Below are 23,416 nucleotides of genomic sequence, written 5' to 3'. Positions count from 1 at the left end.
TATTCCATGGATTTTTACACTCAGATGACCCTGATCCCATTTTCATGCATCCTGGTTGAGGACCCGGTTTCCAAGACCTATCCCACTCGGAAAACAGTAAGCAAATCTTGTACATCGAGGCGGTCAAAGAACAGTAGCTAAAGACCCGTGCAGTCTACACCATAGCACGAGTCAAGTTCAAATACATTTATATTCCTCAACTACCGGCCTCAGCTCTGAACTTTACTCAGCATAGTCAGCTACAAAGTTTCATCTTCCGCACCTTTCAGCATGCGTTCAACTAATTACTTTTTCACGGCCTCCTTGGTTCTGGGACTGAACTCATCGCTTGCCCAGGCCCAGATCAAGCCCATCTCCGAGTTCTTTAACATCACTACCTACCCAAATGAGCAGAAAGAGAACGTTACGCGTCTTCTGAATGAAGGCAGGCGACTCGCCACCGATGGCTCAATTCACCAGTATTTCCAGGATCAATGCATCACCCAACAAGTATATCCAGCTACCTTCACCATGCCACCCGGCTTCGTGAACCCCTTCGCGGCTTTCGACAAATTCTTTTTTGTCGGCCATGCATATGTTCATGCCTGGGCGTATGATACTGGTGATGGCCTGGTTGTGATTGACGCCCTCGATAATCAGGACGAGATTGAGAAGATCATGATCCCCGACTTGGAAAAACTAGGCTACAAAGGTAGCGATATCAAGCACCTTATAATCACACACGAGCACATTGACCATTTTGGGGGAGCCAAGTACATTCAAGACCAGTTTAATGCTTCTGTCTACGCCACCGAGGCGGCATGGGAGGGCATGGCTGGACAAGGAAAGGATTCTAATACGCCAGTCCCAGTCAAAGACAAGGTGGTTGTCGATGGCGATGTCCTCACCTTTGGAGATGTTGCCATTGACATTGTGCAAACACCAGGGCACACTCCCGGCACGCTTTCACTCATCTTCCCGGTTGTTGACAAGGGCAAGCGTCATTTGGCCGGACTATCTGGTGGCACCGGTACGCCAGCAGACAAGACTGCGCGAGAACAGAAAATCGCGTCACAAAACCGGTTTGCCGACATATCCAAGGCGAAGGGGGTCGATGTCCTTCTCTCAAACCACAATGTCGCCGACCATAGTCTTTATAACGCCGATATTCTCGCCCACCGTGCCCCAGGCGCCTCCAATCCTTATGTCGTTGGAGTTGAGAATTTTTACAAGTATATGAGGATCAATGCACTGTGCAGCCAAGTTATTGCTGCTCGCGAGGGAATGGACTTGGATGTTTAGTCTATGCATGTTTAGAAGTAAGGTAGTAATTACCTATAAATCAGATGAGGTTTTATTAGAATCGGATTTCTATTTATATAAATATTCTATAACTAGTCTTACTTATATAAAGCACTTACTATTTTGCTTAATAAGAATTTATCAAGATTATTTTTTAAAATCAGTTATATATAGAGCTAGTTAAGATAATATAACTTTAATAAATAGATTTTTAAGATAAAAGTAAAAAGGACCTTATATAAAAGTAAATCAGGCTGCCTTAAGCCCTTTTCCTAGAAAAGACCTTTCATTAAACTCCTGTTCCGCGACCTGGAAAAGAGGGAGACCCTGGAAGTACCCATTGCCTGTCGTTCCAACTGCCTCCCAGGTGGATTTAGCTTCATGCTCGCCAATCGTCAAAAGTGGTTTTCCTGATCCTGCCGAGCTCGCGTCGGCCAAAAGTTGGATTTGACAGCATCTCTCTAGCAGCACGAACCATGCGATAGTAGCCTCGATGGTGGGCCCGACTGTCATGATACCGTGGTTGCCCAGAAGAGCTGCTTTCTTAGTACCCAGAGCTGCGGCAATGGCTTTGCCTTCAGCCGGGGCCAGTACAAGCCCGGCAAAATTCGACCACAGAATATGATCGTTCCAAAATACGCAAAAGTCCTGCGTGAGCATATCTAGTGTCCGTCCGGTGGCGCAAAAAGCCCGTCCGTAGGTACTATGAGAATGGGCCGCGCAGAGAACATCAGGGCGAGCCTTGTGTATCTCTGCATGAATAGCATAGGCCGCTAGAATAGAAGTATTAGAAATTATAGGTATTCAAGCCAATCCGAAAGGGAACAAACCATAATTCAATCGCCTATTTTTTCCTCCATCAACTACTTTACCTTCGTGATTGACGCGAATCAGGTCTTCGTCGCGGATAAGGGAGAAGTGTAGTCCTGTGCAAAAAGGGATTAGTAAAGCTCCGTGTAAAGACAGGCGCAGGATCATATGCGGTCCGCAAACAACATACCAAAAGGGTTTACCCAGAAACTATTGGGATCAACAGGATCCCTCACAGTTACATGTCCAGCAACGCCTTCAGCAAGACCGAAATTTGCTAGCACCCGGAATCCTAGTGCTAGCCTGTGCTTGACATACTTGCGCTCCTCATAAGGATCATCAAACGTCGGAGCTTTTTCGGCTTCATCATCAACAAAAGCCAGACTTGGGTCTCCGCTTCGATATTCTTCCATGTTTGATGAGGGCGACATAATAACGAGTAATAGTAATAGAACGTTGCATGTGTATTAAAGTGTCTAAATAAAGCTTGTAGATAACAGGTTTTGTAATATCCGATATTATATGTCTGAATATCTCGGAATATTATTCCGATTTACTATCATAAAGCCTTTACCTATTTGAGGAAACCTCGGAATGAGGATATTTGCCAGCAAATCACACGCAAAGCTTAGAGTAACCCTAAGCTCAGAGCCATTTCTTATTATAATAATCTGCCGGTTTCTAACAGTAATAGCCGAAGTAATGTCAGATACAGGGAAACCGGCCACCCCTAGAAACCAGCTACCCTCTATAAAATACCAAGAACAAGATATTATTAGGAATATAATTAATTAACTACTATTACATTTTTCTAATTAAATAAAATTTATATTAGTAAATATTTAAATAAAACTAAATATAAAGATCTTTAAATTTTATTCTTTAAATATATTTTAATATTCTTTTTAATTATAATACTTTTTATATCTATTTATAAGCCTTCAAACTTACTAGAACCTTTATAAACTTAGTATTTTTATTATATATAACTTTTTTTTCTTTTTTTTAATAAATATTCTTTTTATTTTAACTATATTATTATAATTTCTCTTTTTTAATATTTAATAAGAAAGTTATAATTATCTAATTAATTACTAATTTTATAAAAAAGTAGTTTAATAGCTAGCTTATTAGAAATAATACTTAAAATAGTTTAAAGGACTTTTATTAAATTAACTAACTATAGTCTAGTTACTTTTTAGCTAGCTAGGGTATTTAACTTTATAATAGCTTCTTTTTAAGCTTTATTATAAGTATATAAAAAGGTAATTATATTAATATAGCTTAAATTAGTAATAAAAGTAAAATTTAAAAGGAATTTTCTATATATTTTTTTAATAGTCTAAAGATTATAATATCTAGTAATTAAAAGATATAAGAAAAGTATATTAAAAAGAAAAGTATAAATATATTATTATAATACTTAAATAAAAAGTCTTTAGTTATATAACTTTTATAATTATTAAAAATAAAAAAATAAGGTTTTTTTAAGTTTTTAGGCTTTATTAATAAAATAAATACTATTTTAAGCTAAGTAAGTATTATATAGTTATTTATTTAGCCTTTTTTACTATTAGTAAATTCCTAGGCTTTTAGGAAATTTAAATTCTTTAAAAAATGCTATTATTAGACTATTTTCCTTTTAAAAATTATTAAAAGTTTTAGGGCCTTTTTTATTATTAAGATATACTTAAAGATTATAATTTAAAACTTTAAATTAGGCTAATTAATAAGTAGTAACTTTTTATCTTTTAATTTAAAAAATAGATTATTTAGTCTTATCCTTTTTATTATTTTAACTTTATTAATATTATATCTGTTTTTTTACTTAACTATTTAAATTATAAGTATTAATAATAATATAAAGAAGGCCTTAATAAGTTTAGTAAACGCTTTATTAAACCTCTTAAAATCTATATACTTACTAAATAAAGTTTTTATTTTTTTATTTTTATTTAAAAAAGCCTTTAATTAGTATTTTCTAATAATTTTTAAAAAGCTATTATATATTATAATCTAGCTTATAAAGTATTAGACTTATTAATATAATATAAAATATTTTAAGTTAACTTAAATTATAATCTAATCTTTTAAACTTTTTTTTTAAATAGCTAAAAGCTTTTATTTAAGCTTATAAGCTTCTTTTAGTATTGTAACCCTTTTAATATAGGCTTAAAGTATTAAATAGTTTATATTATAAGCTATTATAGCTTTATTTATAAAAACTCTTTTTAAAACTATTTAAAAAGTAGCATATATATCTTTTTTAGTAAATTTTATTATTTTAAATTAATTAATACTATTTATAAGTCTATAAAATTAAAATTAATAAAGTTATAAATTAATTAAGATATTATAAATTAGGTAGTTATATTATAACCCTAGCAGCTATATTATATATAAATTACACCCTATAATTTTTATTTAATAACTATATTACCTTAAGTCTTATATTAAATTAATTAAAGATAGGCTGATTAATATTAGACTAATAGCGCTCTAGGACTATATTACTCTAGGACTAATAATAACTTTATATCTTATTATTCTTACTTAAGTCTTATAAATATATATATATATATTTACTTAGTATTAAATAGAACTTAGTTTACTAGCTATTAATAAAACTTCTTTATATTAATTAAGCTTAATATATATTAAATCTACTATTAAGAAATATAATACTTTAATAACGCTTAGTTTATACCTTACGTAATCTGCTAATAATAAACCAAGCATGGCTTAGTTTAATATAGTTGGACCCAACCGTCACAAGTTGAGTTAAAAAGCAGGTGGCTGGTTTCTGGGGATGGCCGGTTTCCCCGTATTCGACGTTAATGCGTTATCTCGGGTCGGATCTAAAGTCTCGCCTTACTCTGACCCCGCACTTCGGAAAGGCAGTCCAGTAATGTTACGATCAAACTTGGAAAGGTGCTTACGTCACGTGCCCCCACATCTTCAACAAATGAACAACCTAGCCACGCACACTCATTACATGATCACGGTGATCACCCACGATACCTCAGTGGTTAGAATACTCACCAGCGATCAAGCCTGATCATGTTAGAAAGAATCTGTATATTTTCTACCTTCCCCTCTTTTCCAAGCGGAGACCTTGATGCTGCTCGAATAGGGCCCAAAGCTGCTGGATATGAGCGGCGCCTTGCGTTTGGGGTATCCCAGATTTACCCGGGGCTGACCATGAAATTCTGGGAGGAGGTTCCTCGTTAGTATAAGGAGGGGAAGCTTCGCCCAAGTAACTTCGAGGTTATTGAAGGTTTGGATGTGGATGCTGTGAATAGGGTACTGGATAAATATCGGGATGGCAATGGGGTTAAGATGAACATTCACCCTTGGGAATAAAGCCAATACCTTGTACAATTAGTCTCCTGCGAGGGGGATTCTGAGCTTGGGCAAGAAGATAGGTTACTTTTCATTCATAAATAGAGATTCGTGTTAACTACTGCCCTCGCCCTTCTTCATACTATTACTATTCGCACTCCACTTAAGGGTCGCTAATCTTGAGCACGGTCTTACCATGGCTCCCACCAGTAAACATCGACAAAAACGCCTTATCAGCCTGCTCAATGCCTTCAAACTGAGTATAGCGCGATTTGATCTTTCCCTCCGAAACCCACTTCGGCATAGTAGCCTTGAAGTTCTCAATGTTGTCAGTGTAAATGTTATCATCCCAGAAGATGAAGCCCTGGATCTTGATGCGACGGCGGAAGATCTCCGACAGGTTGGTGACTCCATACTGTTCTTCAACAGGCTTGTTGTACTGGGATGCCTAGATAGTGTGAGTAAGGTGGATGGGTAAGCGCAGGGAAGACCTACTGTTCCACAGCTGATGATGCGGCCGAACCACTTCATGTTCTCAATAGCAGCTTGGAAATGATCACCGCCGACATTCTCAAAGACAACGTCTAGCCCATCTGGCGCAAGACGCTTGAGGGCTTTGCCAACTGGTTCCTTTTGGTAGTTGAAGCCGACATCTGCACCAAGCTCATTGACCACGTAGTCGAGCTTTTCATCAGAGCTAACACTGGCGATGACCTTCATGCCCTCGATCTTGGCCAGTTGAACGACAACTTCACCAACAGAGCTTGATGCAGCGTTAATCCAGATCGTCTCGCCCTTGACAGGCTTGACGAGACCGTAGAATGAGTTCCAAGCAGTCATACCAGCCAAACCAAGGGTACCAACATAGTGCTTAAGATCAAGGTTGTAATTGTTTGAGACCTTCCAAACAAGCGGCGACGCCATCGCTCTAGCATCAATGAGCTCTTTCGGGATAATACCGTATTCGGCAATAGGAAGACTACCAGCGATTAAGCTTCCCTCCTCAAAAGCATCATTGTCTGAGCGGATGACTTTGGCGATAGAGAAGTTGGTGATGGGCTCGTCGAGTTCATAGCCAGGCACGTAGTCAACGTTACCAGCTCCTCGCATGCGATCTCTCTGATGGGGATCGAGACCAGCTGTGAGGAGCTTGATGACGAGACCGCCGGGCGGTGCGACTAGGCTCAAGGGTCGATCCTCGAAAGCGGTGTGGACGCCTGGCTCTGGTAGGCTTGAGGGGGACTTTTTAAAGACCCAGGTCTTGTTTGAGACTTCGCCGCCCATGATTGTGATTGCGAATACAGATAAACAATAGAATATAGGGCTGTTAGTCCTTGACTGTGATAATCACTGTTGGTCTTATCGCGTCTCTGTTATAATGCTCAATTGTCTCACGACCCTGTAAATCTGGGGTGCATTGTCTCTGGCACTCTCAGTGGGGGATACACTAACTTACAGCGCCACCTCGGAGCCTTTCAGGTCCTCCGAAACCATGATCCGACGTCTGTATTAGAGACCGCAAAACCCCAGCTTGGGGTTTCATTACTGCAGCTTGTACCGGAAGGATTCAATCCTCGCATTTGTCCGGTCGCAATGTAAAGGACAGTTTCCCTGTTATTATTCCTGCGAAAATCTTGAATAACGGAAGCTTACGCTTCAGTGGGTTACAGTGGGTAACATGCAGCTGGTAGTGGATAGTCACAAACACCCTCTTCCGATTGGTTTAGTCTCTGTCTTCGGCCTTCGTCCTTTGGCGGCGGAAGTTTGTAGTGGAGCTCTGGTCTCCGTATGCCTTTCATCTTCGGTTCTCGGACGTATACAGCCGAAATCCTAGCACCCGGACTAGATCGTGAGCAAGCATGTAGCTGTCCGGCATAAACTACCGATACTTTCTGACCTTGCATCAATGGACACAACAGTTTGCTTTAGAGATTTTTGTGCTGCCCGGGATCCGTTATGTTCACGTCTGATTTGGTCTCGTTTGTCATAGATGTGTGAAGGCTCGACAGATCAATCAACGTACCTATAGAAGAGTGTATGAGGCAACAGAAAAGGGTTCGAGACAAAAATGACAGAACTCTGAGGGCTCACGTAGCCGTAATCTCGTTGTGTCGCGGAGAAGATAGATAGCTCGAGGTCTAGGGTGAATGAAGTACAAAGTGAGCATTTTCTGTTCGACCTATGGACAGCCTGTGATAAGACTCTTTAATTAAGAAATCCAATGTTGGTGTTTCTATATAGGTAACATCAGGACAGAAAGGGCCCATCCCACTGATAGTGATCTCCGATTCCATGGGAACTTGTATTATGTCATTTAGAGTCTAACAAGTTTTCGCGAATCCTTGATCCAATAGAGAAAACCACTAATCACAAACAATTCGATTGGCTGCTCATAGCTGATCCTTAAATCATACAGCAAAGTGGTGACATCATTTACGAACAGCTTGTGATCGTAGATAGATAAGCAATCACAGTGAAATGTGTATATATAGCAAGCTTTTCCGCCACTTATCTATCTATCTGACTGCAAAGTCCACCAAGATTACCGCGACACTAAGCCCCATAAGCCTTCTGGAAAGACTGCTCAAAATCGGCAATGATATCATCCACATGCTCAATACCAACAGAGATACGAATCATATCCTCCGTCACGCCAGAAGCGAGCCTCTCATCCTCGGACAGCTGTTCGTGGGTAGTCGACCAAGGATGAATAGCAAGACTCTTAGCATCACCCACATTGGCAAGGTTGGACACGAGCTTGAGACCATCCACGACCTTGCTTCCAGCTGAAGCATCTCCCTTGACACCAATACTCAGCATAGCGCCGAAACCTCGTGTGAGATACTTCTTGGCCTGGGCGTATGTTGGGTGAGACTCGGAGCCTGGCCAGAGGACCCAGCTCACATTGGGGCTGGACTCAAAGTACTTGGCTAATTTCTCTGTATTTTGCGCATGGCGCTCAGCTCGAAGACCAAGGGTTTCGATGCCGAGGAGGAGTTGCTGTGCGGAGAAGGGACTGAGACAAGCGCCGATGTCTCGAAGCATCTCAACGCGGATTCGAGTGATGAAGGTAGCAGGACCGAAAGCCTCCCAGTACTTGAGGCCATGATAAGAGGGCGACGGTTCAACCATCTCCGGGAAGCGGTCAGAGTGCTTGTTCCAGTTGAAGCGGCCGCTGTCGACAATGACTCCACCGATGGTAGTACCGTGACCGCCAATCCACTTGGTCGCAGAGTGTACAACGATGTCGGCTCCATGTTCAATAGGACGGATGTAATAACCGCCTGCGCCGAGAGTGTTGTCGACCTTAGTCCAGTCAGCTCCGCTCAACAAAATAGGAACGACCAACTTACAACAAGGGGAATACCGTGCTCATGAGCGATCTTGGCGATACCCTCAAAGTCGGGCACGACATAATCAGGGTTACTCATACTCTCGACATAAATGGCACGAGTCTGGTCATCAATGGCAGCGACATAGTCCTCAAGCTTGCCGCTTCTCACGAACTTGGTCTTGATACCAAATCGGGGAAATAGCACGTTGAGCTGATTGTATGTGCCACCGTACAAATGGGAGCTGGCAACAATATTATCACCGGCCTTGGCCAGAGTTGCAATGGTGAGGAACTGAGCAGCTTGACCAGAAGAAGTGGCAGCAGCGGCAATACCACCTTCTAGGGCCGCAATTCGCTTCTCGAAGACATCTACAGTAGGCTGAAGGAATAACTCAGTTTATGGTCTTGAAGGTTATTCGGTGTTGCTTACGTTCATGAGACGACTGTAGATGTTACCGAGCTCTTTGAGACCGAAGAGACGCGCGCCATGAGCAGAGTCGTTGAAAGTGTAGCTCTGCATAAGAGTTAGTTGCTGAGTCCGCTATAATTTAGGCTTTGGCAGGACTAACAGATGTCGCATAGATGGGAACAGCAGTGGACCTCGTGTGCGGGTCCGGCGTGTATCTGCCAGAGGTTAGCATCTGACGAGACGGTATCAAGGGTAGCCATACCCAGCATGAAGCTGAAGGGTCTCAAAGTTCTGAAAGACTTGTTCTGCCATTTTGAATAACTTTTTGTTGGAAGGATATGATACACAAGAAAGGAAAGAGAAAGGCTGCTACTGTTGTCCTGGTCCAAGGAGAATATCGTTTGAGAGAGGTCTTTAATATGACATATATTTACCATCCGTTTTAAAGCCACCTCCTCGGCTCAAGCTAAAATTCGTATTGTCAGATCGGCCGTGATCTTCAGTCCGACTCCGTTACCGAACGCCGCCGAGTGGAGCAATCGGACACATCCCCATGGATCTCATGCACGTCAGCTCCGGTCCGGTCCCCGCAAAAGCTTCCGATGGCCAATCACACCGATCAAATGCTTTATGCTTCTGCAAATCATGAATAAGATGGGCCAAAGTAATAGAAGATCGCGGAATGCGGCCGAGAAAAAGTTCCGTTTGGTCCCTTGTTAAGTAAGCTGCATTTCGACAACCTCGGTTTGCAAACGAGGTCCGAGAACGTGGTGTTCAGTAACATAGCAATATGTAGAAGAAGGGATTGTACAAGTAAGATAAGGCCCTAGTCATGTTTTTGGTTCGATAGGTATTGTGTTTAAGCTAGGCCTTATATAGCTACCACGTTCAGTTCGACATCTCTATGCAGAAGATAGCGAAGCAAGCCTTATCTTCTCTCTCATCTCTTGCAAAGTCTCCTGCCAACGCCATGGGTTCAATCTCCCACTTGCCGGCCTACGGCCACAGGCTTCTCCCCGTCCTGATCGACGAGATATCACGGGACGAGCCTGATCGTGTGCTTTTCTACACTCCCCGCAATGGACAACCCTCGCAGGGATATGATGAAGTCACCACCAAGATCTTTGCTAACGCTATCGACCGACTTTGCGGGTGGCTCGACTCCCAACTTGGATCGCCAACGGTATCTAAAACAATTGCCTACATTGGCCAGAGTAAGTTGGCTTTGCTGTCCTACTGTAGGTAGCGGCTAATGAGCTTCAGATGACCTGAGATATTTCATCATCATGATTGCTTCCACAAAACTGGGGCATAGAGTAAGATCCCAAATATCTCCTTAGCTAGGTATTTCTAACTAATTCATCAGCTGTTACTCTCATCACCACGCAACAGTGTCGAAGGACACGTATCCCTGATCAAACAGTCTGGCTGCGAGCTCTGGATCGCTTCATCTGGCCTGGGCCACCATGAATTCCTCCAAGACCTCCATATTCCCAGTGTTGAGGCGCCTGAATTATCCGAACTCCTTGACCCAACACTCGCCAAACCTTATATTTACCAGAAATCATGGCACGAAGGAAAGTCTGACGTTCTTGCACTGCTTCATACCTCAGGCTCTACCGGCCTGCCTAAGTTGGTACCAGTCTATCTTGAGACTGCTGCGACTGTTGATGGCTTTCACCTCATGGAGCCTACGGATGGAAAAAGACCAACTGGTGTCGAGTGGACTGGTACAAGACAGTTGTGCGCCATGCCTCTCTTCCATGTAAGTGTCGTATCGCCTTGTCTCTGAAATACGCTCTGATATGTGTATTTTAGGTTGCTGGTATATGTCTCGGTCTGTACTCAGCCGTCTTCTTTAACTGGATCGTTGTCCTCCCGTCTGTAGGACCGATCATGCAGCATGTTATCGAAGACGCGCTTGACCATATCTCACTTGACTCAGCCTTTATCTCACCTAGTGTCCTACAGGATATCTCCAAGTCTTCCCGCGTACTTGAGAAGCTCTCAAAGCTAAAGTTCATCACTTCGGCTGGAGGACCTATTCCTCAGTCTGTCGGCGACTTGATTCATCCGCGTGTGCCCATCATGCAAACCATGGGCATGACAGAGGGGCAGTGGCTTGCGTCCGTTGTCATGCATCCTGATGAGTGGGCTTACTACTATTTCCATCCACGGACAGGTGTTGAGATGCGTCCTTACTCTGAAGACCTATTTGAGCTGGTGTTTGTTCAGAACCCTAAGCTTTCGGCTACCCAACCTGTCTTCAAGACGTTTCCTGATCTTGATATCTGGGAGACAAAGGACTTGTACTCACGACACCCGAAGCATCCTGATCTTTGGAAGTACGAGATGAGACGTGATGATCTAATCATCCTCTCCAATGGAGAGAAGTTCAACCCTCTTGCTGCTGAAGGAAAACTCATCAGCCATCCATGGATCGCTGCCGCTTACCTTACTGGCCGTGGTCGGTTCCAAACAGCTGCTCTTATATACCCCGACGATAGCAGCTTCAACAATTCAGACGACACGATCATCGACAATATCTGGCCAACGTTTGAAGAAGTCAACAAGTCTCTTCCCGCGTTCGCTCAGATTCATCGTGACTTTGTCAAGATCGTTCGAACTCCATTTCCTTGTACTCCCAAGGGCACACTCGCTCGAAATGAGACAGAAAAATCATTCAATGCCGACATCAACGCTATCTACGACAGGTCTACTCATGGTAAGCCTTCTGTTCACATAAACGGGACAACGGAAGATGTAGTCCGTTCCGGTATTCGAGAGGCAATTGAGACCGTGTCTGGATTGGTCGACCTCAAGGACGATGACAACATTTTCACCAGAGGTTTCGACTCGCTTCATGTCATCCGACTAGCCGGACTTCTCAGTTCTGCCTTTTACCAGCCACTTGAAGTAGAACCGGGAACTATTTACACCAACCCAACAATCTCGCAGCTTTCTCATTCTGTTTGGACCCATCTCGAATATGGACCCCAGGACAGGATTCATCACAGCGAAGTTACTCTGGAGATGCTTGCCAAGTACATCCAGGCTTTCGAGCCACCTCGCGAGTCGAAGGAGCACATCGTTCTCACAGGTACAACTGGAGAGATCGGTTCGTATCTGCTTGATGATATATGTAAAAACGACAAGGTCGCCAAGGTTTGGTGCTTGAACCGTAGTGTCGACGCCTTCCAACGCCAAGTAGACTCGGCCAAGTCCAAGGGTCTTTCATCGAACTGGCAAAGCAAGGCCAAGTTTGTTCGTTATGATGTGACCTCAGAGAACCTCGGCTTGAGTCAAGATGACCTTGAGGAGATCAAGAATGAAGCCACTGCTATCATACGTAAGTCCGGCGACTCATACAACGATTTACTAGAGGCTAACCTCATCTATAGATAACGCTTGGGAGGTCAACTTTAATTTGCCTCTCTCTTCATTTGATCCTCAATTCGTAGGTCTCCAGGGTCTTGTCGACGTGTGCCGAGCGACTCGTCACAAGATCCGTTTCTTCTTCGTATCGTCCATCAGCGCTGCCATGAACTGGCCATCTGACCTCTTGGGCCCCGTACCAGAAGCAAGCATTTCCCGATTTGATGCACCGATCAACGGGTATGGTTCATCTAAGCTTGTGGCCGAGCATTTACTCAGTAAGGCTGCGCGATCTGGTGTCTTAAGTCTCTCAGTTCTACGAGTTGGCCAAGTCGCTGGTCCGGTCAGGACTCTTGGCGAGGGTAGCATTTGGACTCGACGAGATTGGGTTCCGGCTGTAGGTGTCCATTCGTTACCCATCAGTATAATGTTAAACTAATATTTCTTTCAGATCATCGATGCTTCCGTCCATCTACGAGCTCTGCCATTAGACCTTGGCTCTGCAAGCATTCTAGACTGGATCCCTATTGATCTCCTCGCAGAGGTCATTGGGCAACTCGTGGTTCCCGTGAACCCAGTCGTGGGACAAGAGAACTATTACAATCTACTGAACCCCCGAACACCCAGCTGGAAAGATACTCTACCTGGCCTCAAAGCTCATCTTGAGGCTTCGTTCTCAGAGAAGTTTGAGATTATTCCTCTACAAGAATGGATTAACCGTATGCGTGGTGCAGAAAAGACCATCGTGAAGGAGGTCAGTGAAGGTTCATCGGAGACTGCGAGGAGGGCTCAAAGTGGTCTTAAGTTATTGGCCTTCTTTGAGACGCTGGCTTCAGAAACAGAAGGATCTCGAGGTCTTGAATGGTCCAAGGCAAACGCATTGGCACAGAGCTCTATCTTGGCTTGCATGGAGCCGGTGTCATCAGCCTGGTTTGACACTTGGTTGACACAATGGGGATATTGAGTTTGGTTTATCCTAGTGACGTATAAGAATAAATTGCCCCTTATCAACATGTTACTCATCGAATGTTTCAACTACATGCTGGGGAGATATTCTACGTTCGAATACTATATGTACGAGAGTTGAGTCAGCAACATTTGCAATGGCATAATACCTTTACGAAAGAACGATACAAAAACACTGTCAGACGACATCATGATCGACATGTCAGCACTTGGCCATTTTAGTTCGGGACCCGTCACCGCAGTCCTTCAAAGTTCTACGCCATAAGAGTCAGCAGTGTAAGAAAGTATCTCTTCTGAGGCAAGATCTTATCAGATTGATTAGATGAAAAAGATAAAAATAAGTTCCCGACTAGTGTCGTGACTGATGCATTAGCTTACGGAAGTCTCCCGACTTATCCGTCTTCAGGGTGAGATCGGACATCCGACACTGCATGACCTGACTCCACATGAGCATTTACTCTTCGGAGGCTAATACGGCTCCGAAAGCCAACCTGTTGAATCGACCTCCGTCGGAGAGACGCTGGATATCATCATTGAGTTTCGGAAGATTTACTGAGATGCAACCGAGTTAAACATACGATGTCTTTTTTGAATATAATCTTTTAGGTTGTGTTTCCGTGTTGTATTCGTAAAATCTGTCATATAAAACTGAATAGTACCCCATACAGCGGTTGAATGTTACTTGATTAATTTCCTGGCAAAACACCGTGTTTCATGTCTCGTACCAATCTGCCCATCCAACCCGCCAAGATGTCCGACGCCACATCCTCGAAGCCCCAAATCTTTTCCATCCAGGACCTCAAGCAGGCCGCATCGGACAAGATGTCTCAGATGTACAGAGGTACGCACGAACCCAGCCCTCCGATCTCGGCATCGTCAGCTAATGCTTGTAGACTACTACAACGGCGGGGCCATGGATAACATCACGTAAGTTACACTCATGTACTTTTAAGCTTCCGGTTCCTGAAACACTTACGCGGACTCAGTCTGGCGACTAATGAGGCTGCGTTTGACCGGTATTTGCTTCGTCCTCGCGTTCTCCGTAATGTTTCAAACATTGATATGACTACTACGCTCTGGGGCACCAAGGCAGCGTTGCCTCTCGGCGTTTCTCCGTCGGCGATGCATCGTCTTGCGCATGCTGATGGAGAGGTTGGAACGTCAAAGGCTTGTGCTGCGCGTCACATACCCATGATTCTGTCAGCTCTGTCCAACGATACCCTTGAGGATGTATCTGGGCAGAGTTCGGATGGATCGACACCCTATGCTATTCAAGTTAGCCCATTTAAGAATCGGCAGATCACCACCAACTTACTCAACCGTGCCAAAGGTTAGTTTTCGTACTCACAACTCGCTAGAGAACCTTGTTGACTAACTTGCTCCAGCTGCCGGGTATAAAGCTGTCGTATTGACAGTGGATGCTCCCATGTTTGGCAGGAGGTTGGACGATCTTCGAAATGGTTTCAGTGTCCCGCCGGGATTTAGCTTTCCTAACCTGAGTGCTCAGACCCAGTCGGGTTCAGGCGGACTGGGTGGCGGCATCCCTGACCTCTCATTTGGTATGTGAATACTTTTGGATACGTGATTGTGGCCACTAACATGCTCTAGACACCGGTGCTACATGGGAAGAGAAGATTGCATGGATGAAGAGCCAGACTGACCTTCAGCTTTGGGTCAAGGGAGGTCAGTACAAATTTGGTGTGAATGTCAAAGACCCATGCTGACCAGAACGTCTAGTTACATCTCCACTAGACGCCCAGATTGCCATTGAGCAGGGTGTTGATGGTATCATCATCTCCAACCACGGAGGTCGACAGCTAGATACTACCCCAGCAACAATCGACATCCTACGCGAGATCGCACCTGTTGCTAAGGGCAAGACGCGCATTGCCATCGACGGTGGCTTCCGACGTGGCTCTGATATTTTCAAGGCTGTTGCGCTCGGTGCTGACTTTGTTTTTGTCGGCCGAATCGCCATCTGGGGCCTTGCTGTAGGTTTTCCAGCTGCCGACTCTTATGCACGAACTAATGAATGCTGTAGTATGATGGTTCGAACGGTGTTGGTTTGGCTCTTGACTTGCTTATCAACGAGTTCAAGCTGTGTATGGGACTTGCTGGATGCAGCAAAATTAGCGATATTACGCCTGCTCATCTGTCCCTCCTGAACGCAAAAGGCGTCTTGGAGGGTGTGTACTAGAAGCAACCATGTATTCGACTTGATGGTGATAGATATAAAATAGAAGCAGCTTTTGAATATGACAGCGCTCTACTTAGTATGTCTGATTTAGAATCTGCGACCCCTGCCTAGCCTGCCTATTTTCTCCCCGCCCCTTTGCTATAAGGAGTGTATACCTCCAAACGAGACCAGTTCATATCGTCCACTGCAGTCTTGTCTCAAAAGTCAGACGTCCTCAGCAGCAAGACCTCAGGTGTGACCTTGGCGGCGCCGCAAAGCATATCCGTGGTGCAATTGCAGGGTAACATACTTGGACCATCTCCAATACACAACTTTTTGGTAAGAATACGTGGCATAGTAGTACCAACAATACTGTCACTAAGCGTTAAAGTGGTGGCATGAACAACAAGAACAAGTTTCATGACTTAAGCAACGCAGACGGCATTAATTCTTTACTCTGTTATCGCGGGAATGATAAATCATACCTCGTTCAAGCCGATCCGCAGAGCCTCCCCCCTGGCCAATTGTGGCTTCACACATGTCAATCAATTTTAGCTTAAAGTTTAACCTAAAAAGCCATTACTCAATTCACATACCGTAACGTCAATCACCTTGAGTCCTTTTCGTAAGACCGGGACATCAAATTGTTCAGTGATCAAAGCTGCCGCCGCCGTTATCGATATCGCGTATAATCCGTCTTGCCAAGTCAGAACCTTGATAGTCACGGTATAAACCTGGACCTTGGCACGGCAGATCATCCGCTACTGACACTTTGGCAAACACGTTAGTTCTCGCCATGACATTTCCTCCGAAATCGCGATCCCTTTTCAGTGCCGGCATCACTCGGGGACAGCGCTGCTGTCATCTTTTAGCGCTGAGTGCCCCGAATGCCGCTCAGAACCTGGTTTACCTACATATCTAGCGTGGGATGATGACCCTGTTGTCCTTTCGGCCGAAATGCGTCGTCGGAAGGCTCGATCCGTATGGCGCAATAGGCGACTGAGCTACGGGAAATGGTGATATTACTCGAATTTCCAGAATCGAACCAAAAACTCTGTAGAGTGGTGGGGCGTGCGCATATCCCGGTATGAACCGGTAGAGTTTGGTTGCGTTGCATGCGCGCGGAATTAACTACCTATCCCACCAAACCAGGGCTAGCGGGCACAAAAGAGAGATCTGATAAAACAGGCAAGTCGTGTTCCTAAACAGGTGTTGCCATGGCCTTGCTTCGAGCGTCAGGTCATGGCCCTTTTGGGAAGCTGAGTCTCTGCTGTGCCTTGGACATACCTTGCAGCTCCACGCGTGGTGATAAACGGCAGCTCGCGTATGGCCAGTAGATGCTGTAGTCAGATCCAAGACTAATGGAACTACGGTAGGTCAAGTCAGCAGAAGGATTTCATCGACTCGGATTGTTGCCGTTGAAGGATTCCTTCTCGACGCACTCACAACGTGAATCTGATAATACTCTATGAGCGTTTTGTTTCATCCTTGCGCGGCATGTTCTGCTTACGGGGACTGGGGTGTTGTGACGTATTATGTAAGATCGCATTTGTCACAGGAACATGCTCAAATCCCTGTTTGTTTCGCTGCATGGTTCCTCTAATGCCCGCGGGTTTAGCAGACTCGAATGTCGCTGGTCTCTACTAATCCCGTTGGTTTCACATGTTCCTGAATGCTAAGTGGAGCCAACTGGCTTAATTTCCGAGCGGATTTTCGGCGAAAATACGGAGTACAGCGAAAGCCAAACTCCCCGTCAACGGAATTTGGAGACTGAGATGAAGATCACATGGAGACGTGATGATGTGAACGTGATTGAGGTCCAGCAAAGGAGGCTATGGTATAAATATATTGTGTCATAACAATCGTTAGACACGAATTTATTTATTCCATAAGAATATTTATTCTTTTTTCCTCTAGATATCTTCATATTGTTCTTCAATAATCTGAAACAGCTCATCCGAGATCACCGACGAATCCCGCACAATGCTGACACCACGAGTCATCTCTCACCACCACCACAAAAGTCCTGGGCAACCAGGATTACGCTCCCACGGGATCAGAGGGCACGGCACAATGATTATTCATGACGATTTAGTAAAACCAGAAGATTCACCAGTACAGTCAACAGTTCAAACACGTGAGCCAGCTGAATCTCTAGACTTGTAAGTTTTACTCTATTAGAAATCTATAGCAATCATTTTGAACAAACTCCCAGAACTTCTATAAACAGGTGTCTAAAAATCTTTAATCTGGCGCATCACTACCTTTAATGCCCGGACGCATCTTATGTCGTCATGGTTCCCGTCTCTATCTTCTCCAAGCTGTATCGCTGCGTTAAGCAGAGACTGACTGTGCTGACTCCCAAATAACCCCAATTCTCCATCTTTAGTGTCTTTAGCTCTAGAGGATACTCTGTAATGCTCCGGCAAGCCCATGAGCTGTTCAATTTGGTGAAGCTGATGCTCGATGAGGTGAACGAGCAGATTTCCGGATAATGTTTCATTGGGAGGAATAGGAAGACCTCCGATGTAGAGAGTTAATGGGGATGACTGATATGAGCCATTTGACGTCTTGGAGGTGCTGAGGAGGTAGTCGAATACTTTTGAGAATATGATACCATAGATTGAAACAATTTGTATGTAGCACGAAAGTGCAATGAGGAGCTGCGTTGTGCGTAATCGTGGTGGCACAGCTGGCGTGTATGAAAACGATGAGGGCGTATGTTCAGCAGACGCGGGGACGCGAAGGCCAGACAAGAGCCTCTCGAGCTCAGTGCAAGCTTGTGATACTTGGACTAGAGGATGGGACTCGCAGTTTTCAAAATCTTGACCAATACCCTGATGGGCTAAGGAAAGGTTCAGGGTACCCTTTATGTCCCATGGGGACGATCTGATGGAGTAGAGCTGGGCAGACAATTTGGAATGCAGCCTTGACAGAAGCAGCTCGACATGATCGCTTCTTATGGGTAAGGCAGAGTCCATGGAACTGGTACTCGGTAGGCTGTTGAATTGGTACGACGCTGTGGATTGGATGGTGCTGGGGTCCACTGTCTGTGCCTGTACCTGTGCCTGTGTAACGCTGTGTTGGCCCGTCGATTGGGACGACGACAGGGGGGAAATGTCGACGAGGATATTGTCATTGACCATGAAATCAGAGTGTTGCATCCCAATGCTGTCCAAGATGTTGTCTAGCGACAAATCATACTCAAAGTTCATCATGTTGCTCATGTCTGTGCCGCCCGCCGAGGGTGACGAGTCTGTGGTGTGTGACGACGAGCTGGTATCACCTTGCTCAACTACGACGGTGGGCTGCACCTGTCTTGAGGGGGGACGACCTGTTGGACGTGCTTTGCTAGTGACACATTCAATGCCAGATTTGAGGCATCTAAGACATGCGTCTGTTGAGTGGCCTGAATCTCGGTGACATCGCAGCTTCTGTGCGCGGCAGCGATCACATGCCGAACGCTTCCAAGGTGCTCTGTTGGAAAAGTCGCCAGCCATCTTTGGACCAAGTAAGCAGGTGCCAGTGTATGTCTAAAGTGGGAGCAGTAAAAAAGAAAGGAAAATGTTATCCTGATGATCCTGGAAAGAACTAGATAGAGATGGGGCATGGAGTATGTATAACATGTCAAAGGAAGTGAGAAGAAGAAAAGAAAACTGGTGCTTCGGCTTTATTCTATATCTGATAGAATCGACTACCAGTCATCTCCGTGCAGGCAGTCAAAAGGTGAGCGGCATCCCGCGTTTCTTACAGGCGAAATCTCCCACGATGACGAAAAATCCTAGCAAATCAAACAATCCCCGTGTCCCGTGAAAGCGGAGAGAAGAGAATCCTTTTAAAAAAGCGAACAGACAGGACAGTACAGGATGGGACAGGACATGCAGCCACAATTACTAGGTTTCAGGATGGGCCATAAGCTTTGGACGAGCGTACTACGTTCTTGCAGCTGTCATGGTACGTACACGCAAGTGGCACACACCCATTGGAAGCCTTAACGAGCACGCGGGGTTGCGTAGAGTCGGCACCTGTTTAGCTTTGAACAACGTGCCCTCTGCATGCGTGCATGCGTAATCTCAAGAATGAACGTTTTGGAAACCGACGTTGACAAGGGGGTGGGGGGTAAGATGTGGCGGCGTGTTATCAAGGTTACAGAGGCGTGTCTGTAGAAGGGTCAAGACGGCGCCTCAGCCTTACAGTCACGTCTTTCTGTTTTAACACTAAGAAGAGTAAGTAAGATGAGCTACTGTAGTCTAAAGACGGGCTTGGATGCGAGTGATGTGCTTGTTTCAGGCCCGGGCTCCCTCCGCCGATGCCGCCCTCTCTCTCTCGGTTTGCATCTAATCTAACTTAGTCGCTGCGAGAGATCATAAGCGAGAAAAATGCGGCTGCTGTAGTCAATCGGCGCCGTTGACCCACTGTAATAAGTACCCGAAATCCTTCTCAAACTGCCTGAGAATTCCCAATGCGATGTTTTCGCAGTTCAAGTGGATATCCATCGTTCGGTTTCCGCACTTTTCTGTTTTCTCACTTCAGTATGTCTTGGTGCTGTACCCGCTCACTTCTCATCAGCATATTTTGACACTTACTTGTTGAGTCCTTTTTGAGGGTTCAGTACAGTCATATTTGTCATGCTGACTGCAAAAGGGCCCTCCCCCCCACTTGTCTCAAATAAACACACATCTCCAAAGAAACCGCTCGCTCGCTAAATGTGTTGCTCCGTTCACAGCTGAGCGGGACCCAAAACCGAAAGCTTGTTCTGCGGACAAACCCTGTGTGTTCGCGGAAAAAACAAATATTCCGCGCAGCTCGTATACTAATGCAGCTCGTTTTTTCGGTGGTTGCCGCTTATAATGCATACAAGCAGCAAATGGGTCATGAGGATAAAGCTGGTAATGGTATAACTAAGGTGGAAACTTCCCTCGGTCGGACTGCTACTCAGAACTAAACTCCGCTCTCCACCGCGCGCGTCAAGTCCACGTCTGTTAATGATCCTCGCAAACGAGTCAGATTTCCCCAGATGATGTCCGCTGCGATCTGGAGCATGCACTCGTAACCGTCGAGGTTCTTCAAAGGTTCTTCACAACGCGGCCGCCCTTGACGTCGGAGGCTTAATCTACAGCCAGCCAGGATCGCCAGCAAATGACCTCACTGAACAAAGCTACTTGCAGCTCCCACCAAAGTCCACAAAGACTAGACTGCAAGCCCGCGACTCGCCTAGATCCCTGCCCAGCATATCATGTAACCCTGTTGGAATACAGGGGATGGGGGGACTTGTACCGGGCGGCTGCGGCCCGTAAGTCGCTAGTCAGTAGCCCACGGCACACTAATCACTTGCCGGTCTAGCCGGAGCCCCTGGAGCTGCTTTTGAGCGCCGCATTCCTAACCTTTTGGAATGACTGCACCAAGGGTCATCCGATGCGCTACTGCAGATGAACAGAAACAGGGTAGATGCCTTTTCGTTGACAACGGGGAGAGTCACCGACACTGAGTTTCTATTGAATAATCATTACTTGTTAGTTGTTTTCCCACCTATCTGTTTATCACAACTTTAAACGTGCATATGCTGTGCAGAATCCGTAGCATAAACAGAAAATGAGATACTAGATACAACATTCTATTTCAGCTGGCTTTGCCAAGACAATTAACTAACCTCGCCTGTTGATATCATGGGGGAATGAACCGCTCAGTTGTTTATAGCCATTCAGTCAACGACTTCCAAGGCCCAACTCGGTCAATGTCCGAACAGTTTTCAGCATTTATATAGCGTAAGGTGCAAGGATAGAGAACATTGGAACCTATTGATTTCATGATATGTTGTCCTAATAACGTTGGCTTGATTTTAGCATAGGTGCGACTTACAGAAGTATGAAGTTTCAGATAATGTATGCTTTGTATACTTAACTAACTGTACCTATAGTATAACTGTATATTAACATTAGAGCTTGATCTCTATTTTCTAATCTATCCCGATGTGAAGGTCTAAGTCCAAGTATGCAAACCAATTCTACTCATAATACCTTCTTGAAATTCTACCCCGACATCGACCTATCTCTGCATCAGGAGACTAAAACCCCTAGGAGACTTCAAGGAAGTCAAGCCGGAAGACTCACATCCACAATCAAATGTGTCGTGAGGCTGGCTCGTGCTGGCTCCCGGATGACAAGTAACTCACACTACTCGAGCTTGCAGTCAAGAAGACAGGAATACGAAGACGGGCATTTAAAATAGCAACTATCGCTCAGCCTAGTATCACCACATTCTTATGTCCAAGTCAGTTGAGGTTGTTCCATGTTCAGGTCTTGAGACGTGATTGGCGCTTTCAATCGACTGTATCTGTCAAACTAATGCATGAAAGTTATGCATTCCAAAAAATGTTGTGTACCCCAACATGCATTGGCTTTGACTCATACTCAAACTCTAACATTGTGACTCTTGTCTCTGCAGACGAGGAAACCCGTTGGTCCGTGAACCCGAACCCAGCTTCAATCGGATCTCAATTCTGTGCGGGAGTCTGTGCGCTAGCAGGATACAAGTACGTGGCTTTCGTGGGTACGGTACGACATCAAGATGCAAATGCCGGCATAGAGCTCTTCGAAATGAGGCTTTTACTCTGATGAGGCTTGACAGTCAACGCTAAGGGCCTCCGGCGAGAAGTCCTTGATTCCTTATTGGTTCTGGTTACTATGCCTGTCCTAGTCGTCGTGACTCCCGGGGAGTAGATCATCCGACCGTTGCCTCCAGCCGCGGCAGTCCTTGGAGATGCGAAGCACTTACGACACGGGATCGGCGGGATGAATGTAACCGACCTAGTCCTTGTTACTTCGGGCTACACAGTAACCTACATCCGATACTTGGTCGGCCCGACTCCGCCATTGACGAAGCATTCATAAGATCTGATAAACAACTAAATCAGAAGAGCATGATATAAGTTCGAGACCTTCTTGGTACAAAGCTTCTCGGGGATCATGTAGAACTTGTGTTAAACGAACTGAGCGAACTGATCATTTATGGGTATTTGCTTTTTATGTTTCAGCAGCAATCCACAAGGCCCAGTTATTCAAAAGGCCTTCATTATCCGCTATTGATGCTCTTGTCCGGAGATCCTTCCTCAATGGTAATTGTACTAGGCCGAGACCGCGACTGAGGATTCCTCGTTGGTCCCTGCATATGACAAAAACGGCATGTCAAGTTGCACAAAGACTTAGGCCACTCAAGGAGAAGCCTTGGCCGTAAGGAAGGAGGATCTGTTAAAGATGATGAAGCTATACCTAAGAGCATGTGTAAACATACTAGGCTTGGACAGACTACTTTGACCGCTGGTGTAGTCTTAGCGCAAAGTGATGTTGCTTATTGATCCTTTACGCATGGAGGTTCACTCAAGTCTGGGGAAAACCATTTCCAGATTTTCATAACAACCTTTGTTATTCTTATACCGATAACCTACAAAACGCTAGCAGCGAGGGCAAAACTAGCCCCATCTGGCTGCTCAGAAATGGAAGGTCGTGATACTATCATTAGCACGTAAGAACAGCGCTAATCATGCACATTTTGTCACCTGTTGTTCGATTTAGAGTTTCGGGGCATGTTAAAGATTGTCCGGTGAATTACTCGTGTAAACACCCCGTGGCCTCTTCTGCTGTTCCTCATGACTCGCCATCACTCTCCTGTGTATCTGATCGATTATCGAAAGGGGTAGCTCTCCACTAAACCGCCAACGTGGACT

The 23,416-nt window shown here is 45.0% G+C and overlaps 7 protein-coding genes across 9 annotated transcripts; 3 read left to right on the top strand and 4 right to left on the bottom strand.

Moving 5' to 3' along the window:
- Positions 1 to 270: 270 nt before the first annotated feature.
- Positions 271 to 1,281, top strand: FVEG_12526 (hypothetical protein; the record flags this gene model as incomplete). The annotated part of the gene is made up of 1 exon (XM_018901866.1): positions 271 to 1,281. One exon carries the CDS (start codon positions 271 to 273, stop codon positions 1,279 to 1,281), a length of 1,011 nt encoding a protein of 336 aa, XP_018760461.1.
- Positions 1,282 to 1,530: 249 nt separating this feature from the next.
- FVEG_12527 (hypothetical protein) lies at positions 1,531 to 2,522 on the bottom strand (the record flags this gene model as incomplete). The annotated part of the gene is made up of 3 exons (XM_018901867.1): positions 1,531 to 2,054; positions 2,112 to 2,207; positions 2,282 to 2,522. The coding sequence occupies 3 exons, from the start codon at positions 2,520 to 2,522 to the stop codon at positions 1,531 to 1,533; spliced, it is 861 nt and encodes a 286-aa protein (XP_018760462.1).
- Positions 2,523 to 5,499: 2,977 nt separating this feature from the next.
- On the bottom strand, positions 5,500 to 6,833 carry FVEG_12528 (hypothetical protein). The gene is made up of 2 exons (XM_018901868.1): positions 5,929 to 6,833; positions 5,500 to 5,881 (listed from the first exon to the last, which is right to left on the bottom strand). Exons 1-2 carry the CDS (start codon positions 6,715 to 6,717, stop codon positions 5,597 to 5,599), a joined length of 1,074 nt encoding a protein of 357 aa, XP_018760463.1. The 5' UTR covers positions 6,718 to 6,833; the 3' UTR covers positions 5,500 to 5,596.
- A 932-nt stretch (positions 6,834 to 7,765) lies between these two features.
- Positions 7,766 to 9,579, bottom strand: FVEG_12529 (O-acetylhomoserine (thiol)-lyase). The gene is made up of 5 exons (XM_018901869.1): positions 9,439 to 9,579; positions 9,337 to 9,391; positions 9,198 to 9,281; positions 8,787 to 9,146; positions 7,766 to 8,739 (listed from the first exon to the last, which is right to left on the bottom strand). The coding sequence occupies exons 1-5, from the start codon at positions 9,486 to 9,488 to the stop codon at positions 7,987 to 7,989; spliced, it is 1,302 nt and encodes a 433-aa protein (XP_018760464.1). The 5' UTR covers positions 9,489 to 9,579; the 3' UTR covers positions 7,766 to 7,986.
- A 460-nt stretch (positions 9,580 to 10,039) lies between these two features.
- FVEG_12530 (hypothetical protein) lies at positions 10,040 to 13,675 on the top strand. The gene is made up of 6 exons (XM_018901870.1): positions 10,040 to 10,390; positions 10,440 to 10,492; positions 10,543 to 10,941; positions 10,995 to 12,525; positions 12,578 to 12,948; positions 13,003 to 13,675. Exons 1-6 carry the CDS (start codon positions 10,081 to 10,083, stop codon positions 13,513 to 13,515), a joined length of 3,177 nt encoding a protein of 1,058 aa, XP_018760465.1. The 5' UTR covers positions 10,040 to 10,080; the 3' UTR covers positions 13,516 to 13,675.
- Positions 13,676 to 14,063: 388 nt separating this feature from the next.
- FVEG_12531 (hypothetical protein) lies at positions 14,064 to 16,751 on the top strand. 3 transcript variants are annotated; one of them, XM_018901873.1, is made up of 9 exons: positions 14,064 to 14,358; positions 14,411 to 14,444; positions 14,504 to 14,847; positions 14,903 to 15,076; positions 15,126 to 15,200; positions 15,255 to 15,508; positions 15,559 to 16,032; positions 16,085 to 16,419; positions 16,482 to 16,751. In XM_018901873.1, the coding sequence occupies exons 1-7, from the start codon at positions 14,232 to 14,234 to the stop codon at positions 15,712 to 15,714; spliced, it is 1,164 nt and encodes a 387-aa protein (XP_018760468.1). In that variant the 5' UTR covers positions 14,064 to 14,231; the 3' UTR covers positions 15,715 to 16,032; positions 16,085 to 16,419; positions 16,482 to 16,751. The 3 variants fall into 3 exon arrangements, with proteins under 3 accessions (XP_018760468.1, XP_018760467.1, XP_018760466.1); XM_018901872.1 differs by having other exon boundaries at positions 15,559 to 16,419; XM_018901871.1 differs by lacking the exon at positions 16,482 to 16,751 and having other exon boundaries at positions 15,255 to 16,300.
- Positions 16,752 to 17,607: 856 nt separating this feature from the next.
- Positions 17,608 to 19,728, bottom strand: FVEG_12532 (hypothetical protein). The gene has a single exon (XM_018901874.1). It carries the CDS (start codon positions 19,191 to 19,193, stop codon positions 17,928 to 17,930), a length of 1,266 nt encoding a protein of 421 aa, XP_018760469.1. The 5' UTR covers positions 19,194 to 19,728; the 3' UTR covers positions 17,608 to 17,927.
- Positions 19,729 to 23,416: the final 3,688 nt, after the last annotated feature.

The sequence above is a fragment of the Fusarium verticillioides genome, chromosome 3 (genome assembly GCF_000149555.1).
Source record: "Fusarium verticillioides 7600 chromosome 3, whole genome shotgun sequence".
In the NCBI taxonomy this organism is placed as follows: domain Eukaryota; kingdom Fungi; phylum Ascomycota; class Sordariomycetes; order Hypocreales; family Nectriaceae; genus Fusarium; species Fusarium verticillioides.
Note: the sequence above shows the minus strand (reverse complement) of the source record. Positions and strands in the feature narration are given on the sequence as shown.

What these genes read in the sequence shown, in the direction of transcription:
- FVEG_12528 (XM_018901868.1), bottom strand. Translation starts at nt 6,717, where the DNA reads ATGGGCGGCGAAGTCTCAAACAAGACCTGGGTCTTTAAAAAGTCCCCC. An exon ending in GCATCATCAGCTGTGGAACA is followed by an intron (nt 5,882 to 5,928) that starts GTAGGTCTTCCC and finishes CACACTATCTAG; the next exon opens with GCATCCCAGTACAACAAGCC.
- FVEG_12529 (XM_018901869.1), bottom strand. Translation starts at nt 9,488, where the DNA reads ATGGCAGAACAAGTCTTTCAGAACTTTGAGACCCTTCAGCTTCATGCT. An exon ending in TTCCCATCTATGCGACATCT is followed by an intron (nt 9,282 to 9,336) that starts GTTAGTCCTGCC and finishes ACTCTTATGCAG; the next exon opens with AGCTACACTTTCAACGACTC. An exon ending in AGCACGGTATTCCCCTTGTT is followed by an intron (nt 8,740 to 8,786) that starts GTAAGTTGGTCG and finishes GACTGGACTAAG; the next exon opens with GTCGACAACACTCTCGGCGC.
- FVEG_12530 (XM_018901870.1), top strand. Translation starts at nt 10,081, where the DNA reads ATGCAGAAGATAGCGAAGCAAGCCTTATCTTCTCTCTCATCTCTTGCA. An exon ending in CCACAAAACTGGGGCATAGA is followed by an intron (nt 10,493 to 10,542) that starts GTAAGATCCCAA and finishes CTAATTCATCAG; the next exon opens with CTGTTACTCTCATCACCACG. An exon ending in GCGCCATGCCTCTCTTCCAT is followed by an intron (nt 10,942 to 10,994) that starts GTAAGTGTCGTA and finishes TGTGTATTTTAG; the next exon opens with GTTGCTGGTATATGTCTCGG.
- FVEG_12531 (XM_018901871.1), top strand. Translation starts at nt 14,232, where the DNA reads ATGTCTCGTACCAATCTGCCCATCCAACCCGCCAAGATGTCCGACGCC. An exon ending in CTTACTCAACCGTGCCAAAG is followed by an intron (nt 14,848 to 14,902) that starts GTTAGTTTTCGT and finishes AACTTGCTCCAG; the next exon opens with CTGCCGGGTATAAAGCTGTC. An exon ending in TCAGCTTTGGGTCAAGGGAG is followed by an intron (nt 15,201 to 15,254) that starts GTCAGTACAAAT and finishes CAGAACGTCTAG; the next exon opens with TTACATCTCCACTAGACGCC.
- FVEG_12532 (XM_018901874.1), bottom strand. Translation starts at nt 19,193, where the DNA reads ATGGCTGGCGACTTTTCCAACAGAGCACCTTGGAAGCGTTCGGCATGT.